The sequence below is a fragment of the Oryctolagus cuniculus genome, chromosome 4 (assembly GCF_051225735.1).
Source record: "Oryctolagus cuniculus isolate XC-2025 breed Fujian yellow rabbit chromosome 4, ASM5122573v1, whole genome shotgun sequence".
In the NCBI taxonomy this organism is placed as follows: Eukaryota; Metazoa; Chordata; class Mammalia; order Lagomorpha; family Leporidae; genus Oryctolagus; species Oryctolagus cuniculus.
The window spans coordinates 85,785,349-85,805,445 of NC_142870.1; the positions used below are offsets into that span (position 1 = coordinate 85,785,349).

Genomic DNA, 20,097 nt, shown 5'->3' on the forward strand with positions numbered 1-20,097 from the left:
AACTCAAACATTATCTGGCCAATTACCTCAATTTATTCATGGAGAAACTGAGGTGCAAAGAAATTCAGCTGAAGAAATTTAGTTGAAGCACACAATAGCTATAAAAGGAAGTCATGAGCACTGTTTCTCAACTTGGGCTGCACATTCAAATCATCTGGGGAAATTCTAAAATATCTTGCCCATGAAGCACTGCAGGCACTAAATCAGAATCTGCGGGTGGCGGAAGGCCCGGGCAAGCACAAGTGTTTTCTGAGGCTCCTTGAGAAGTCTGGGACTAGAACCATTTCCTCAGAGCAATATCACAGTCTCATTCCTTCTCTTTGTGCTTGGGTAGGCCAGCGGTTCATGGAAATCAGGTTCACACAGAACGTTCACACAGGAGCAAGAGAGCAGTCCCTCACCAGTGTTCGCCCGTCCCTCTCCTCTGCCAGCACCCTCAGGCCCTCGCTCTCTGGGGTCCACTTTCCCGCAATAGCCTCCTCTCTCCCCTTAAGTATTTGTTACCAGCCTAATCATTTTCAGCGTCCCCTGTAGGTTACTCCAAGGCCCACAGCCTGTGAGATGAAGTCCCAAATCCCTTATCCTCGCATTAAGGCCGCTCACAATCTGCTCTCTGGTCTTAGTTACTCTTCTGGTTTCGCTCCCCATGCTGCAGTCACAGGGACCCACTCCCTTGCCCCCTACTCCTCAGCTAACTTCTACACACTCCTAAAGTGCCCTGCTCTCTTCTCACCTGAGCCACCTTCTTCCAGTTTTCCAGTGTTGGAGCTCAGTTGTCATCTGCAGGATGCCTTCCACCATTTTCGTTCCATAGAGCTTCAAGACTATGCTTTTACTTCATTATGTCTTTGTTTCTACGACATGCACATACTGAACTATATAACATAGCTTTCTCTTTTTGGAATATTTTCTTCTCAATTTACAAAATGGTAGACTGCAGAGAGTGGGTTTATTTATTAATTAATACATTTACCCACATGGTAGGCCTGTGATAAATGTTTCTGAATTATGACTGTTTTTTTTAAAGATTTATTTATTTATTTGAAAGGCAGAGTTACAGAGAGAGAAGAAGGGCTAAGAAAGAGAGATCTTCTACCTGCTGGTTCACTCCCCAAGTGGCCGCAATGACCAGCTCTTGGCCAGGCCAAAGCCAGGAGCCAGGAGCTTCTTCTGAGTCTCCCACGTGGGTGAAGGGGCCCAGGCACTAGGGCCATCTTCTGTTGCTTTCCCAGGTGCATTAATAGGGAGTTGGGTCATTACTCAAAACTAAGCCCCTGTGGGATGCTGACATTGCAGGCCTCAGCTTAACCTGCTGCACCACAGCACCAGCTCCTGAATTACGATTTCTAATAAAGAGTGCCATTTGTGCAGTAGGAAAGGATAGACAAGTTCAGGAATGGTGAAATAGATAGATATATCAGGATTCTGTTTTTAATTCTCCCACAAATGCTTCTTCAGCCCGTGTGGTGTTGTGTCTTCTCTGATCCTCGAACTAGAGAATGGGTACTTTTCTTTTGCAGGTGAGATGCATAAAAGTGCAAAAAATAAGATATGTTTGGAACAATTTGGAAGAACAGTTTCAGAAAATTGGGTAAGTTCTTCTAGCAAGTGCATGCAGTAGAGGAAATTATTACCTCCGAAGTATGATTACTAAATATGTTCTTCTAATTATTATTATTTTAGTTCTTTGGAAGACTGGCTCAGTTCTGCCAAGATACACCTAAAATTTGGATCAGGTCTAACAAGAGAAGAACAAGAGATTAGGTACCATGAACACTGTTGTTTCTATAACTTCAAAGGACTGTTATCACTTAGTCAATTGATTAATATCATAATGCCCCATTTAGCACTATTAAATTAAATGCTTTCACATATATTATCTGCACATCCTCAGATAACAACCATTAGGGAGCCACAGAAGAATGCCACGGAAGACTTTTACTTCCCAATTCCAAGGCGGTTATGAGGCAGAGGATGTTGGCGGGGGGCACTGAAATGTCAGAGTCTCTTTATTTATTTTTTGACAGGCAGAGTTAGACAGTGAGAGAGAGAGATAGAGAGAAAGGTCTTCCTTCCATTGGTTCACCCCACAAATGGCTGCTACAGCTGGCGCTGCACCGATCCAAAGCCAGGAGCCAAGTGCTTCCTCTGGGTCTCCCATGCAGGTGCAGGGCCCAAGCACTTGGGCCATCCTCCACTGCCTTCCCGGGCCACCGCAGAGAGCTGGACTGGAGGAGGAGCAGCCGGGACAGAACCGGCACCCCAACAGGGACTAGAATCTGGAGTGCTGGCACCGCAGGCAGAGGATTAGCCTAGTGAGCCACGGTGCCGGCCCCTGAGATGTCAGAGTCTCTGCTGCTCTGAACAAATGTCTTTTCTCTGGGCCTTGTTTCTAAAATTGTGAAACTCTGTGAAGGTCCTGCTGGGGCTGTTTCTATGATTTTACACTCTCCCTCACTCCACTTCCAGTACTCTGGGACGACCTAGAGTCTTGGAGCGTCAGCATCCCTGGGAGACCATGCCTCACCCCTTTTGGATGAGAATCTTCATTTTAAACAAGTTCATCAAGTTATCTGTATGAATATGATAGTTTAAAAGTGTTGCTCTAGGGGCCGGCACCGTGGCTCACTAGTTTAATCCTCTGCCTGTGGCGCCGGCATCCCCTATGGGCACTGGTTCTAGTCCTGGTTGCTCCTCTTCCAGTCCAGCTCTCTGCTGTGGCCCAGGAAGGCAGTGGAGGATGGCCCAGGCGCTTGGGCCCCTGCACCCGTGTGGGAGACCAGGAGGAGGCACCTGGCTCCTGGCTTTGGATTGGCACAGCTCCGGCCGTTGCAGCCTTTTGGGGAGTGAACCAATGTTTCTCTCTGTCTCTCTGTCTGTAACTCTGCCTGTCAACTAAATAAATAAAATCTTAAAAAAAAAAAAAAAAAAGAAAGTGCTGCTCTAATCACATTCAGCCAAGCTTTTGGATTTGAGTGTCCCTGTGGAAGGTCTAAGGAGAGCGGTTTATGTTCTCAACCGTTAAAATAAGTCAGAATACCATTCTTCTGCATAATCCAAAAATGCATCTCTGGGTCTTCTTTTAGAGAGCTGTATAATTCTGTATATTGAGAGCCCCAGATCTTTCTACTCTGAAGGAAATTCTGCACAATTCCATGACTTCTGAGTAGGGGGTAGGATGATAATATATTCTCTTAATGACCATCTCATTCCTCTTCCATAGAACTGGAATTGAGGAGAGATAGAATTGAGATTATGCCAGGCCTGAAACTATTGGAATGAAACAATGGGCAACATGAAATACCCAAATCACTATTTGGGGCAACAGATTTTAGGTTAAGAGAAGCAATATGATCATGTGTGTTGTGTTCTTACCTGGGGCCCTCTCCTTCCTCCTGTTATTCTGAGAAGTATTGGAATGTTATGCAACAAGAGAGGGCTATGTTGATCTCACAAGAAAGTGATAAGAGAGTATATCTTTTTCTGGATGGGTGAGAAATGAGTTTCTTTGTTATTATTGCCAACTAAGTGACCTGTGCTCTCTTCCTATAGGAGGTTAATATGTGGACCTAACACCATTGATGTTGAAATCACACCCATTTGGAAACTGCTCATCAAAGAGGTGATTTCACCAGTATTTCCTCCCAGTGTTGGGTAGAAAACAAAGAAATTTGATTTTAGTCAAACAATCAGGGATGCTACTTATTAATAAATAACTGTAATTTCTGAGATATTTTGAAAGACTGTCAAGAATATTTTTTTCACATATCTTATCTCACGTGTGTCTTCAGGTGCCTCTTTTGCACATTGACTGACAAAATGCAGGGTGTGATGCTCATGTGTTTACTTACTATCTGTTGACTGGTTGAATATATGCTGATCCTCCCTCCTTCCCTCCCTCCCTCCTTCCTTCCTTCTTTCCTACCTTCATAATACTATGCTGTCTCACCCATTTCAATTTTGTGAAACTAAATTGATATATTTTTAAAAAACAATGTTTTTCTTAGGCAACATATACAATTTGCTCAGCACTCAAAATTTTGGAGAGAACAATATCATCTATTTAACATTACTAAGCTCTACTGATGCCAGTGTATGTATGGAGGGAAAGGAGGACCTGCTGATCAGATCACTTACTGAGTGGAATGTTCCTCTCGAATGCTGTCACTGCCTCCTCATGTTTCATTTTGCAGTGATTATTGTCAAAGCATTACCACAAAGCTGTACTGTAGATATTCCAGATCTGCATTTGGCCTCCATTCATCCTTGCCTTAAACAAATGCTTATTAATCTCAAGGTAATTTCTCAATATTTCCTTGAAGCACGAAAGAAGGCAAAGCAAACTGAGAGGAAGTTTTTACACACTTCTCTGACTAAAGGCAAGAGCTACCATTCTGGGTCTGGCTGGATAGAAACCAACCAGAGGGAATTTTAGCAAGGGTGCAAAGCAGGATTACAGTTCTTGGGGTCAAAGTCTCTCCCAACAGTGTTCTTCATGCTTCATTACAATTTACCACTTTCAACTCAGCTTTCTACTTATGGGAGAAAGTAACCTTCAACTCATCTGTTAAAGTCAAGTTCTGCAGTGGCCTAAAAGTATGTCACAGAGTAGAAGGCAAGACAGTCTTTTAGCTTTGTACACTCCAACTAAAATTTCAGCTTTTTCAATGTCAGTGCAGGTAAATGGGAGATGTCAATATCTACTCCTTATGCAACTAGTGGATGGTCACCATCATGACGCAAGAGACGTTGCTTTGTAAACTATAAAGTGCAGCAGCGATGAGAAATAAGTGCTGTGGGGTCAGACCGACATGGTTTAAGGCTTCACTCAGCCATGATCACAACTGTGTGATTGGACAAATTTCTCATGATCTAAGGCTCAGTTTCTTTATCTTTACAATGGAGATAAATTAGTAACTTCCAGTTAACAAGGTTATATGAAAATTCAATGAACAAATTCAGGTAGAGTTGCTGTTACTGTATCTGACAATGGTAATTACTGAATAAATTTAACAATAAGAGGAAGAATATTGTGTGGGATGATTTATGTCAGAGAGATGGCTATGAAAACAAACAAGTCAGTGAATAGCTAAGTGTGAAGCCTAACTATCTCCCTTGTCTTCCTATTTTTATGTCTGTCAACAGGTTCTAAATCCATTTTACATATTTCAACTCTTCAGTGTCTGTTTGTGGTTTAGTGAAGACTATAAGGAATACGCTTTTGCCATCATAATCATGTCCATCATTTCCATAGCTTTGACAGTGTATGATCTCAGAGAGGTGAGTTTTTCTGTTAATTATGTGGTCTAAAAAAGAAAGAGAGCAGCAGTGACTTCATTGAAATTCTATTAGAAAGGAGAATCAGGACATAGTCCTGCCTACTTCATATTGATTGAGCCCAAGATTGTGAATGTCCAGCATGTAGGCCATGCTCAGTGACTTAGTCCCCTCCCTTCCCTTCCATTCCAAGTCCTGACCTGTCAAGTTATTTTTTTCCTCTCTTTAGTTCACTCAGGGATGATAGCCAGAGGCATACGCAAATGTTCAAAAATCATGAGTGAAGAAATATATGCAGAAAACACTGCCGGACCTTGAAGGTGGTGGGAGGGTAGAAGGTGGAGGAGTCTCCATTTAATATGAACTGCTTTGTCCTTTTTGTTTGGTTGGTACTCATTTGTCAAGGCCCCAGTTCAGCTCTTGGCTTTCCTAATGTCTACACCAGAGGACCTAGGTACTACTGAAAAATAATTGCATAGAACAGATTTCTTGGTTGCACTGTGAATCCATGAACGCCACTCTCGTCTGGGCAAGCTGTCTATGCCTGTGATCAGGTGCTTTCCTATTCTCTGAAATTAAGTTTCCAAGTCACCTCTCTCTTCAGGGTTCTGAGATGCCTGTTTTCCTGTACTCCACTTTCCCTCGAGTTCAATTGCTCCTCCCTCCACTCACTTCACAGAGAAGAGAGAAGTCATCTGACAATTCGCTCAACTCCCCACTCTCCCACTGCCAGCTACACATCTCCACAGCCCCTGCCTGCACACACTTCTCACTGCAGTGGAGAAAGCACCCTTTACTCGCTTGAGATGCCAACTTCTCTCATCTACTGGGGAGCCCATGCAGTCTGTGAGTGTGTCCTTCTCTCTCCCTCTCCCGACGAGTCCTCTCATCAGCATGGGACATTCCAAAAACCCTTCCACCTTAAAAACAAAGCTCAGACAGCCTGTTTGATATCTCTACCTTCATATCCAAAAATCACCTTAAATTCAAGACATGAAACATCGAACTCAAGAATTCCTCCCCAAATCAGCTCTTAAGACTTACCTCACGTGGTGACACCACTGAGCATTCGTTTGGATAACCCTGAGACCTGGCTGCCATCCTTACAACTGTCTCTTTTTTCCTCCCTCCCAATCACACAGCAACTTCTGTTGATTTTTCAGGTCTTATTCACTTTCCCCCTCAACAATGTTGGTCCAAGTTGCCGTCATCCTCTGCCTGGCAATTGTCTCACAGTTTGTCTCCCTACATTTGCTCTTGCCTGCCTCCAACTCTATTCCACATAGCAGGTTGAACCACATTTAAAAGAAGTATTTATTTATTTGAATGGTAGAGTGTCAGAAAAAGAGAGAGAGAGACAGAGTGCAAGTTTCCATCTGCTGGTTTACTCCCTAAATGGCTGAGACAGACAGGGATGGACCAGGCTGAAGCCAAGAACCAGGAACTCTGGGCCGGCACTGTGGCATAGTGGATTAAGCCTCTACCTGCAGTACTGGCATCCTGTATGGGTGGACCTGGCTGCTTCTCTTCTGATCCAGCTCTCTGTCTATGGCCTGGGAAAACAGTGGAAGATGGCTCAAGTGCTTGGGCCCCTGCACCCACATGGGAAACCCAAAAGAACATCCTGGCTCCTGGCTTTGGATTGGCCCAGCTCTGGCTGCTGTGGATATTTGGGGAGTGAACCAGCAGATGGAAGACCTTTCTCTCTCTCTCTCTCTCTCTCTCTCTCTCTCCCTCTCTGTAACTCTGCCTCTCAAATAAATAAATAAAATCTTAAAAAAAAAAAAAGAACTAGGAACTCCATCTTGGTCTCCCACATGGGTGCCAGGGGTCCAAGCACTCAGACCATCCTCTGCTGCCCACCCCCACCCCCAGCCATGTGCATTAGTAGGAGTGCTCAATTGGAAGCTTAGTAGCTTGGCTTGAACTAGCACTCTGACATGGGACTCTGGCATCACAAGTGCAAGTGGTGGCTTAACCCACTGAGCCTCAATACCAGCACCACAATTTTGAAATGTAAACCCAACATGATTATGTCCATACTGTTACTGCCTAGATGCTATATTACAGTAAACTTCTAAAGCTCATCATGACTTTTAAGACTCTAAATCAGAGGTTCTCTGACTTTCTAGCATCTTAGTAATCTTAACTTTCTTTGAAGACCTCAAGGATTTTTAATTTTTTATGGGTTATGTCTTGATATTTCAAATCATAAAATATTCACTTCTTAATTCCTTAAAATAACAGTGTTAACCACATTACATGCTAAAACATAAAACATATTTTAAAAGGCAATAACTGTTTTCTGAAATGGAAATAATTTAGTGAGAATAATGGTATTGTTCTACATTTTTGCAAATGTCTTTCATGTTTGGCTTGGTAGAAAACAGATTCTCAGGAGTGTTTCTGTGTTCAGTCTATTATGATATTACACTCATTCGCTGTCTGGAAAACCCCACTGTACCTCTGTGGGAGAATGGGATTTAAAAAGTGGATTAATGTCTTAGTAGTGTTATGAAAAGAGTTTTCACTTCTCAGCCCCTATGAGAAAATTCCTGAAAGCCCTGAGGCATCCACAGACTGCTCTCTGAGGAACACTGAACTCCTGAAGCTGTAACTGCGTCTCTTCATTATGGTGCCTGTAGCTTGAACTGCTCTGCCTGCACTTGTAACTTTCACTTGCTCTCACTTAGCTCTCCTCCCTCAATTCACCCAGCCTCCTTGCATCTTGCTCTCTCACCACACCAGTCTGTTTTCTGAAACACAGTCCTTTCTGTAGCCACAGAATGTTTGGACGTGCCACCTGGAACTGCCCTCACCCCTTTGATTAAAGCACTCCTACTCAGGTCTTAGGTTCAATGTTGCTTCTTCAGGGAAGCTTTCCTTTGTTTTCTTTGTTTTACATGCTCCAAGAACTTTCCCCCTCTTCTTAACGCTGATTGTAATTATGCATTTATGGAGGAGATTGTTTGATTGAAATGCATTTTGCTCAGTACATTGTAAGTTCCTTGATGGTTAAAAGCTGTGTCTCTGTTCACTTTTCTACTGCATCTCTTAGCATAGTTCCTGGCATACTCAAAGGTTGCTCAGTAAATGTTTGTTGAGTGAATGCACGGTGAATAAAAGAATGAGTCGACAGCAGAACACTCTGGTTTTCATTTCATCCTATTCTGTTCCTCATTTTTAGAACCCAGTTAGTTGTAAGTGATCTGAAGTCGGGAAATTTAGAGAGTGTCTTACTTTACAAAATCAGGATAGCAAAGTGCACACAGTGGAGGGCTAGGACTTTTCACCCCTGAAATCAATTAGAAGGTCTTCCACACAACACCTTCTCAACACATGGGGAAGCAGATCTAATTGTAGTTTATTCTTCTGCTGTCCCTGTTATGGATTCATTCTCAATCTTTCATATATTTCTTACATTAGAACACTGAACCACAAAGAAGTAACAGGAATCACCAAGCTCCTCAAACAGCAAGCTGATTAGGAGCTCTAATATGGGACAACTCAAAGCTGAAACAATGCTTCGTTCTTTAAACTATTTTGGCATAAACGCATATCTTGAGTTATGTGTTCTTGATGCAATCTACCTATTTAAAGAACTAAACACGAATTTGTAGTTTTCAAAAACTCTTTTGAGTCCAAGAGCATGCTGGGAAATGCCTCTCTGCAGAAGAGCACAGACTTCTTGCCAGGCGAGGAGCACGAGGAATTGGGTGCCTTCTCTGTGGAGGAGGAGGCTGCTCTGTCATTTGTCTCCAGCCAGTGTGTTCAGCCGGAAACCGATTTATATTTAAACAAAGCTAGCACCTTACTGAGTAAAATATCTGGGACCTCTACTCAAACAGATAAGGCTTTCTCTTTTTCCTTCTTTTTCAGCAATCTGTAAAACTCCACCGTCTAGTTGAGTCACACAATAGCATTACAGTCTCTGTTTGTGGGAGAAAAGGTAAGTTCCTTCTTTCAGATTTATGTTTTCCATGTGAAATGAGAAAAGGACTTGAATTTCCATTTTTTTTTTAAGATTTACTTATTTATTTGAAAGGAAGATTTACAGAGATCTTCCATCTCCTGTTTCACTCCCCAAATGGTTGCAACAGCCAGGAATGGGTTAGGCCAAAGCCAGGAGCTAGGAGCTTCTTCTGGGTCTCCCAATTGGGTGCAAGGGCCCAAGCACTAGGGCCATCTTCTACTGCTTTCTCGGGCACATTAGCAGGGAGCTGGATTGGAAGTGGAGAAGCTGGGACTAGAACTGGTGCTCATAAGGATGTTGGTGTCACAGGCGGCAGCTTAACCCATTACTCCACAATGCCAGCCCCTTGAATTTCAATTTTTGATTGTTGTTCCTACCCTCCTCTTTACATGTATATTTTTTTTGTGCATTTGCTTATGGGAGCGAGGAACTTGAGATCTTTCCACCTTTAAAAAGCTACTTTATTGAAGTAGAATGAACATAGGATAGAGTGATTGCACTTACAGTGTGCAATTTGCTAAGTTCTGACTAGGTCAGTACCCAGGAAAGCACTCCCACATTCTAGAGCATGCCGTGGGTCACACCAGGGTTGGCTTGTGCCTGTTTGTAGTGCTTCCCTTCCCCTCTCCCTCCTCTACCATAGTCAGGTTATCATTTATTTTCTTCCTGTCACTTTAGATTGGCTTCCATGTTTGGAATTTTGTGTGAATGGTATTGTTCAGTACACATATTTTGTCTTTCATTATATATTTTGGTTTCAGTTTTGAGGGTCAAAGTTCATAATTATCTTGTGCGTCATCCATTTTGTTTAGTGTTGATAGTTCGTTCCTTTTAATGCCTGAGACTATCGAGTTGCCTGGATACACTAGTTAATTCATCCACTTACCTATTGATGAATATTTGGATTCTTTCCAGTGTTGGGCTGTTGTAAATAAAGCTTCTATGCACACGTGGATACAGATCTTTGTATGGATAACTAATTTTATTTCCTACAGGAAAATGCCTAGCTGTAGGATGGTTGGGTCATGTGGTAGATGGCCAGACTTTTTTCAAAGCGGTTGTACCATTTTACGTTCCTACCAACAGTGTATGAGAGCTCTAGTTGCTCCACATTCTCAACACTTGATATGATTGGTCTTTTTAATTTTAGCCATCTTCATATATGGTAGTATCTTGCTGTCATTTTAATTTTCATTTCCCTAGGGACTGATGGCCTTGAACATCTCTCTCTCTCTCTTTATTATGAGAGGCTGTCAACTCAGTGGTTAAGGCTGAATTTGAATTCTGAGTGTGCATCCTGCCATGTCTCTATTTTATTTATTTATTTAAAGATTTATTTATTTATTTTTTGAAAGTCAAAGTTATACAGAGAGAGAAGGAGGAGGCAGAGAGAGAGAGAGAAAAAGAGAGAGAGAGAGAGAGTGAGAGAGAGAGGTCTTCCATCCGCTGGTTCATTCCTCAATTGGCCGCAATGGCTAAAGCTGCACCAATCTGAAGCCAGGAGCCAGGAACTTCTTCCAGGTCTCCCACGCAGTAGCCGGCACCGCGGCTCACTAAGCTAATCCTTCAGCTGCAGCACCAGTACTCCAGGTTCTAGTCCCAGTTGGGGCCCTGGTTCTGTCCCGGTTGCTCCTCTTCCAGTCCAGCTCTCTGCTGTGGCCCAGGAAGGCAGTGGAGGATGGCCCAGGTGCTTGGGTCCCTGAACCCACATGGGAGACCTGAAGGAAGCTCCTGGCTCCTTCCTGGCTTCAGATCAGCACAGTGCTGGCCATAGCGGCCATTTGGGGGGGGTGAACCAACAGAAGGAAGACCTTTCTCTCTATCTCTTCTCTCACTGTCTAACTCTGCCTGTCAAAAAAAAAAAAAAAAAAAAAAGACATAGACGTTCATCATTCATTTGCTCGTAGTTTTCTCACAGTTGTGCAGATCTCTGGATGGCTGCATTGGGGGCGGAGCCTCTGCAGGGCTTTGCAGCTTTCCTGGACAGTTAACACCACAATGCTGTGCTCCTGTGAGCTCATGCCACTGTGGACCCCATAGACCTTCAACCCTGCTGTGAATTCAGGGACTCGTCAGGACTTTGTCTGGATTCCCTCTCCCTACGTGGTGGTTTGATAACTCTTTAAAGACAATCATCTGGGCAAATGTCCAGTGCCTGCATTCATTTCCCATCTCTTTCATTGCTTGATGTTCAGTGTCTAAAAACCAATGCCACATATAATATGTGTGGTTTCTAGTTGTTTCAGATGAAAGATAAGTGTGGTTCTTTTTATTCTACCTTGGTTGGAAGTGAATTTCCATCTTTCAAAAGTATCCTGGTCATTTGCTTGTTCTCACCTTTAATGATGAAAAACTTTGAGCATATGTAACAGTAGAGAGAATACTATAATGCAACCCTGTATCTATTACCTAGATTTAATAATTATCAAGTCATTGATTTTTTTTTCATCTGTTCCACAAGCTCTCTTATCTTGGATTATTTTGGAACCATCTCAAATATCATATCATTTCATTTGAAAGCATTTCAAAATATAAGGACTTATTTTAATTCCTTTATCACATTTGAAAAAACTCCATAACTTTAAAATATACCAATCACATAGGCAGTGCTCAAATTCCCTAAATTTTATTATAAGTGTGTGCATGTGTGTATACTTATGAATCATAATTTATTATATGTAGTTATTATATATTCTGTATAAAGATATTTTGAAAAATGTTAACATTTTATGCATTATTATATAAAATACATTATATATAGTTTAGGATCCAAATGAAGTTCATAACTTATAGTTGATTTATTTCCATCTATAGGTTCACTCCTCCATTTCTTTTCCTTGCAAGTTTTTTGTTAAAGAAAATAAGTTGTTTGTCTTGGGATTTACATAGTTTAAATGAATTTTTTTTAATGTTGGTAACTAGCTCTGGAGGCTTGAGGTGTTGGTAAGAATACTTCAAGAAGGCGGCCAGCGCTGTGGCACAATGGGTTAACGCCCTGGCCTGAAGCGCCAGTATCCCATATAGGTACCTGTTCAAGTCCTGGCTGCTCCACTTCCGATCCAGTTCTCTGCTATAACCTGGGAAAGCAGTATAAGATGGCCCAAGTCCTTGGGCCCCTGCACCTGTGTGGGAGACTGAGAAGAAGCTCCTGGCTCCTGGCTTTGGATCGGCACAGCTCCAGTCATTGTCACCAATTGGGGAGTGAACCAACAGATGGAAGACCTCTCTCTCTCTTCTCTCTCTCTCTCTCTGCCTCTCCTCTCTCTGTGTAACTCTGACTTTCAAATAAATAAATAAATCTTTTAAAAAATGAGAATACTTCAAGGTGGACATTGTACACTGGAGGCACATCATATCTGATTGTCTTTTTGTGACATTGACAGAAATACATGCTCATGATTTGTATCTATTACTTGACTAGCAGCTGCACACTTTTACTTCTCTCACACCATTTTCATATACTAGATGGAGTATTTCTATAAAGAGAAACACCCTTCTTCAATTATTGCATTACCCTGAGATTCAGTTCAAGCAGTAGAACAAATATTTGAATATTTCTCTTTATTTAACAGCTTTCAAAATAATTGGTGGATCATGTAACATAGCAACTTTTTAAAAGTGTTGCAATGTTAGATATGGTTAATGTTTTTCCATCCATTTCCATTTTTATTCCTGATTTTACTCAAATTATCCCATCTTTGACCATGAAGAGCCGCTTTAAGATAGGGCCCTGAGTTTAACATGAGCCCATAAACTTATTTGGAAAACTTTTGCCCCACACCTGGATACATCCATTTCTAAAGAGTCCTTGGTTAGGATACTACAGACTTCAGAGTGTTAGGAATGCTCCTTGCAATGGTGTGGTGTTAGTCACAGTTCCTAGGCCTCATCAAATGACATACTTCAGATGTAATTTTTAAGGATAAAATAAATTATGTTCATACTGATATTGCCAGTTCAAGTTTAGAACTTTGGAGATTTTACCTGACTTTGTTGCTTGTACTTGTATCTCTCCTTTATCAATACCAAAAGTTGTGATTCACAGACATGAAAAAATTATCCTTGCTTTTCCTGATTAGGCACAATAACCTCAGGATAGTGAGTGAGCATCATTATGTTTCAGAGGTCTTGCTTGTTCTCTTTTGTGATATCCCAATAGAAATGTGCAGTCAATTTTTAAATATTGTTATCTGTAAATTTATTACACTTACATTTTTCAATTCTCATGTTAATGTTTTATTAATACAAAGAGAACAGATTCAATGTAGTTCATAGATACAATTCTGAGTGTAATAATATTTCCCATCCTCCCTCCCTTCCTTCCTCCTGTGCTCTCTCTCTATTTCACTGACTTTCTTTTTTAATTTTTGAGCTAAAATATTTTCAATATACATTATACTCAAATGCTTGAAGCTACACTAAATAAAGAGTTCAACAAGCAGAAATTAAAAACACCCTATTTCAGCAGGAATCTAGACAAGGCTTATAAATAATAATCAAATGAAAAATGACAATTTCACTCAGATACAGTAAATTTTAAACTATTATGCCCTAAAGTCCCTCAAAATAGTTGTCTACATGGTTCTATTAAAAACTTGATAGGTTCATTTCCCTCATTTTGCTCTAAACTTTATTTTATTTTAGTATAATTTTATTTAGATATTAGAAAAAAGAACGACATGGTTTGAAATCAATAAAACAGAAGATGTTTGGCGCATCTAGTGCTTTCCCTCTTTCCTCTTCTTGGTGTCCTCATTCTCCTCATACTAGTCATTTTTGTTCATGTGATTTATTCTTACATGAAAAATATAAAGAATTATATATAACTTCATAGCCATATTTTACATACACAGCATAGGATATATATATATGTATATATATGAGGGATCTTCAAAATGTTTTTGGAAATGCATATTACGAAAAAACTATACATGGATTTCCATAATTTTTGCATCAAAATAAATTTATTTTTAATTTTCTTTTCCATGAAATGTTGAAGTCCTCTTGTATTTTTGCTTCTGTTTATTGAAATAAATAAGGTTATACCACATTTTTTAAAAAAATATTTCCTATTATGTACACTTTACATACTTAGTGATGTCTGCCAAGGATACTTTAAGAGTAGCGTGTCTAGATTCCTTCACTCATTATCTAGGCTGCACAGTACTCTCTGGTGAGAGGAACCATTGTTTATTCAATCAGCTCTTTTTTGAAGACTTTTTCCCCCTCAGTCTTTTACTATGAAACACAGCGCTTGTAATAGAAAGCCTTCTGCATGTCTTTTCACATTTTTGCCAAGACATCTTTGGTAGGGATTTTGAGAAGTAAATTTGCTAGGTTAAAGAATAAATGCATATGTAATTTTGCTAGATAAATATTGCCAAATTTCTTTCCATAGATATGGTGTTAATTTGCATTTGCACTATCAATGTGTGAGTGCCTCTTTTCTCACAGCCTTGCTACCAGAACGTGCTGGCAAACTTTTTAGATTTATCTTATCAGATAGGTGAGCGATGTTATCTTACGTATCTCTCTTTTTTTCCTCAAAAATAATTTAAAGAATATAGTTACAAGAATAGTTTTTCCCGGAACTATTTGAAAGAAAAAAAACTGCCAATGTGTGACTTCATGATCTCCACACAGTCTAGTGTGTATTTCTTTTTATAAAATTATTTATTTGAGGCTGGCGCCATGGCTCAATAGGCTAATTCTCCACCTGCGGCGCCAGCACACTGGGTTCTAGTCCTGGTCGGGGCTCCGGATTCTGTCCCGGTTGCCCCTCTTCCAGTCCAGCTCTCTGCTGTGGCCTGGGAGTGCAATGGAGGATGGCCCAAGTGGTTGGGTCCTGCACCCGCATGAGAGACTAGGAGAAGCACCTGGCTCCTGGCTTCGGATCAGCGCGGTGCGCCAGCCGCAGCGCACCAGCCACAGCGGCCATTGGAGGGTGAACCAACGGTAAAGGAAGACCTTTCTCTCTCTCTCTCTCTCTCTCTCTCTCTCACTGTCCACTCTGCCTGTCAAAAAAAATTATTTATTTGAAAGAGAGAGAGAGAGAGAGAGAGAGAGAGAGAGGATCTTCCATTCACTGGTTGACTCCCCCAAAAAACTTCAACAGCTGGGGCTGAGTCAGGCTGAAGTCAGAAGTCTTGAACTCATTGCAGGTCTTCCACATGAGTAATAGGGACCCAAGTAGTTGGGACATGGCTTGCTGCCTCCCAGGGTGCACATTGGCAAGAATTTGGAATTGGTGGTGAAGTTGGGTTTTGAACTCAGACACTCTGATACAGGATGTGAGAGACCCAACCAGTGTCTTAGCTGCTGCACCATGTGGCATTTGAATTGTTTTCAACAGGTTTAGATCAGGCTACTTTCTCTAGGAAATGATTGGGGCAGTGGTTATAATGTCAGACATGGTGGTTTATTTCCATCCATTGGATATTTTATTTCTGTTTTTGCTGAAATTATCCTATCTTTGAAGACTCCCTGGATGTGCATTGGTAGGAAGCTGGATCAGAAGTGGAGCTGGGGTTCCAATATGAATCCAGGGGCTCCAATATGGGAAGCAAGTGTCCCAAGTGGTGACTTAATTGCTGTGCAAAACACTTGCTCCAAGTGTGCATTTATTAAAGACAGACAATCTCCAAAACAACAGTGCATTCAAGAAGTTAATATTGACAAATTATTAGGAAATAATGGCTAGACCTTATTCATGCTTTGCTAATTTCTCAATAACATTCTTTTTGGATGGGGATCCAACATCACATACTTTGTCTGCATATCTCTTCAATCCGTTTCAGTTTTGACTTCCATGCCATTGACTCTTTCGACTCTCATTATTTTGTAGACTGTTGCCCAAATTTGATTTGTCTGATGCTTTCTAAATGTCCCTTACTTTGATTTTATCTGATATTTTCTCGGTTAAATTCAATATACATTGCTGCCTGTCATATCACAGGTGTAATATTGTGGTCTCTGTACTTCCTCTCAGGTGGTACATACTTTAAATTTATCTTATTAGTGTTGATGATAACTTGTATTATTTAATTAAATAATGTCTGCCATTGTAAATTTACTCTCTTCCTCTTTGTAATAAACAGTTATTTTGATGAGAGATATGTTGAGACTATATAAATAGACCCTGAAATTTGCACTCACTATTTTTATACTCACTGATGTTTCCTGGTTAAATTATTACTTTGATACTTGCCAAATAATAATCTTCTAATTTTATCTTTCTACATTAATTAATTGCCATTTTGCTGAAGGGAAAGCTACATTTTCTCCTCATTTACTTATGGCGCTATGTATTCATGAATTCTGTATTTTACTCAATGGCTATAGCTCTTTATGAGCATTATTTACCTGCTACAGACTCAGGCTCAGAGGCCTTTAAGTTGCTTTTGATATATTTTTGCCATGTCCCCCACATTTCCCAACTTGTTGACACAACAAGCTGCTCTGCTTATGTTACACTTTTCTGGGCCCAGCCTTATAATAGGACATTTCTTCAAGGAAATTTGGTTCTCTTTGGGGGTGATGGAATTTAGAAACCAAAATTTGGACAATGGATATACTTATTATTATTAGGGTTTGATTTTAGGATCTTTCAGATGACAGAATTAAAGACTATATGTACAAGCAAGTAGACTAGCAAATATATACATATGTGTGTGTATGTATGTATATATACTCACATATAGTCTTATATACAATTACATTTATTTTTTATTTTTTTAAGATTTATTTATTTATTTGAAAGTCAGAGTTATACAGAGAGAGGAGAGGCAGAGAGAGAGAGAGAGGAGAGAGGTCTTCTGCTCGATGGTTCACTCCCCAGTTGCCCCCAACAGCCAGAGCTGTGCCGATCCAAAGCCAGGAGCCAGGAGCTTCTTCCGGATCTCCCACATGGGTACAGGGGCCCAAGGACTTCTGCCATCTTCTACTGCTTTTCCCAGGCCATAGCAGAGAGCTGGATTGGAAGAGGAGCAGCCGGGACTAGAACTGGTGCTCAAATGGGATGCTGGTGCTTCAGGTCAGGGTGTTAACCCGCTGTGCCACAGTGCCAGCCCCTACAATTACATCTATATAATTGCTCTTCCAGGTCTTCCACATGGGTGCTGGGACCCGGGGACATGGGCCATCTTCCACTGCTTTCCTAGGTGCATTAGCAGGGAGCAAGATTAGAAGTGGAACAGTTGGGACTCAAATTAGAGCCTAGATGGGATGCTGGTGCTGCAGGCTATGCTTTTAACCTGCTGTGTCACGGCTCCAAGCCCGAGAACTATCTTTCTTTTAAAAAAATTTTTGAAGTGTCTTGGTTACTTTTTCGTTGATTTCCAACTCAGATAAATGATGAACGATGTCTCTGTGGGAAAATAACCTCACTCAACTCTGTTTCCTTGTATTTTCAGATGGAGTCCAAGAGTTGGAATCCCGCTTCCTGGTGCCTGGAGATTTATTAATTTTGACAGGGAACAAAGTACAAATGCCATGTGATGCCCTTCTGATTGATGGCAGTTGTGTGGTAGATGAAGGCATGCTGACAGGTGCATTTCCATCTGCACAGTCTAGGGCCACCAGGGCTGTCTCTCACACTGCACTGCTGTGGCCCCAGCTCCTCTGGCCCCTGAATGACAACGTGGGGGCTGCTGTGGGACCCTCCTATTTCCAATCTTAGTCTTACTGTGGATGGATGTGAGAATCCAAGCAAAAGCTGCTATGTGTTCAGTATCATGCAATCCTAACTTTTTGGGTAGTTAGCATTCCCTGCTTGAATGAATGATTACAACCCTCTCATTATATCTGAAAAGACGTTAGAGGTGATGAGGTCTTTCAGAATGGTCTGTCACTTTTGTGCTTAATTTTTTTTAATGTAAAATAAGTCTTTGGATGAATTCGGAGGGTTTGAAAACCATCGATGACATCCTGAAATCTACTGGATCAAGTCCCAGCTCTTTCTAGCTGAGCTTAAAAATGTTAAAAGATCCTGGTGATGCCGCTGGTAGATCTGGGTATTTTGGAATAATGCATTTTAAGAGGGTGCTCGCTAAACATGTCTTTCTCCTCAAACATTCAACTTGTCTGTCTGAGGTAAACATTCCAAAATCTTTTCCCTGACTGGAAATTATACAGTGTGTACATGTAGAGAACCATCACATGGTACCCCAGAAATGCACAATTTTTGTGTGTCAGTTAAATGCAAAATATAAACAAATAAACAACAAGTATTAAGTGGTATGCTGCAGCTGGGAGGGTCCTGAGAGGCCACCTCACTTCACAGGTGTGGCCCAGAGAGGAATGATTGCTAGAGCTCGCGCTGCATTGATTTTGCATGTATATAGCACGTTGGGCAGGTGATGTGTCAGCATTTCTGTCAAATGAAGACGACGTGATCAGTCCTAAATGCACAGGGTCGTACTGTAGTTCCTATCAAAATCCAAACAAATCCATGTCTGCTAGGCAGACCAGGAAGGCATGAGATGGAGACAAGAACATACATCTCCAACCTATGTGAGCATATGAAAAAATGCCTCTCAGCTCGTGGTAGATCAGGGCCCTTCCTCTCAAGAATCCATAGGCTCATACACATTCCTGAATGCTGGGACGTTAGCACTTCAGTTACCACTTTCCTGATGGAAGTAGCCCTGAGATCCTGGAATAGAACTGACTTTTTCCTGCTCCACTCTGCAAACCAGCAGAAGGCTTTCCATGTGTGATCCTCAGAACAGGCCATAGTCTCTTTCACTATTTCATCACTTACTTGTGTTCACCCTTCAACCCACAGCAAAAATTGTCAGGTACCTACCGCCAAATCCAAAGGATTCCTTACATTTCTCCTCTTATTGACCTTTCTGCCGCATTGGACTATTCTGACTATGCCTTCTGAAAATTCTCTTCTGCTGACTTTCTAAGACAAAACTCTCCAAGTTCAGTTTCTTCTGCAGTTGGTCTTTCTCCACCTCCTTAGTTGCTGTACTGCTCAGGGCTGTGTGCTCGTCCTTTCCTCTTCTCACCCTACGCCGGTCCTCTAAGTCATCTGTCTCTGTCTGTGGCTTTAACAATCATTTATAAGTCAATGAGCTCTGAGTAAGTCTCTCCAGTCAAGTCCTTCACCTGAGCTCCAGGCCCAAGTAAGTACATCACTGCCTACAGGGCACTTCAGTGTCATCATTCTCCAAGTCAGCTCCAAGTCACAGTAGCCAAAGGCAGGTTCTTCCTCCTCTCCTGTAATCCCTCTGTTGACGAATAATAATGCCACCCTCTGCTCCACCTCTTAAGTCAAGAACAAGGAAACCCTTTTAAATTCCTCTGTCCGTGTGATCTGTCAATATAAAAATACCCTTGGATTTTGTGGCTTCTTATTTCCTTGTTTGATGACCCCAGTGTATCCCATGTGTGCCCACTGCTGGCTGCCACGGTTCAGACATTAGGCCCTCCAATGGGACTCTTGTGACCACAGCTCATCTGCATGTGCGCTGTGCTCAGAGTGAGTCTCTTCTACATACACAGGCTATTTCTCTCGGGAGCAAAGCAGTGAACAATGCCCCCTTTCCCGTCAGCACCAGGGCCTGCTGGAAAATGTTGAAACACTTCTGATTGGTACTCCTAGGGCTCTCCAGTGGAGCTCCCGGGACCTCTGATTGCACACACCCCACGCCTGAGATTGCACAGCTTCTTATTCTCTATGTGGTCATTTGCAGCTTATTTTTAGCAAATTAGCCCTTTTGGTACACAACCCTCAGCCCTGACAATACAGATCACACTTCTGTCTCCCACTTGAAACTACGGGCCTCTTAGAAACACGAGCTCTGCTTGTCCTGGTATCTCCACTACCCAGGGTCGTCTCT

The 20,097-nt window shown here is 41.6% G+C and overlaps 1 protein-coding gene across 9 annotated transcripts in view; it reads left to right on the forward strand.

Annotated features, from left to right (window-relative positions):
• Positions 1–20,097, forward strand: part of ATP13A4 (ATPase 13A4) — a 147,322-nt gene that overhangs the window by 55,862 nt on the left and 71,363 nt on the right. For all 9 annotated transcript variants that reach the window (XR_016232473.1, XM_089330837.1, XM_070072349.2 and 6 more), the window contains 6 exons: positions 1,521–1,591; positions 1,684–1,764; positions 3,553–3,622; positions 5,146–5,280; positions 9,157–9,226; positions 17,662–17,796. Coding sequence is in view for 8 of the 9 variants with exons in the window: in XM_089330837.1 (XP_089186963.1) it covers positions 1,521–1,591; positions 1,684–1,764; positions 3,553–3,622; positions 5,146–5,280; positions 9,157–9,226; positions 17,662–17,796 (562 nt within the window). In the remaining variant the exon portion in view is untranslated. The remainder of the gene's footprint in view (positions 1–1,520; positions 1,592–1,683; positions 1,765–3,552; positions 3,623–5,145; positions 5,281–9,156; positions 9,227–17,661; positions 17,797–20,097) is intronic.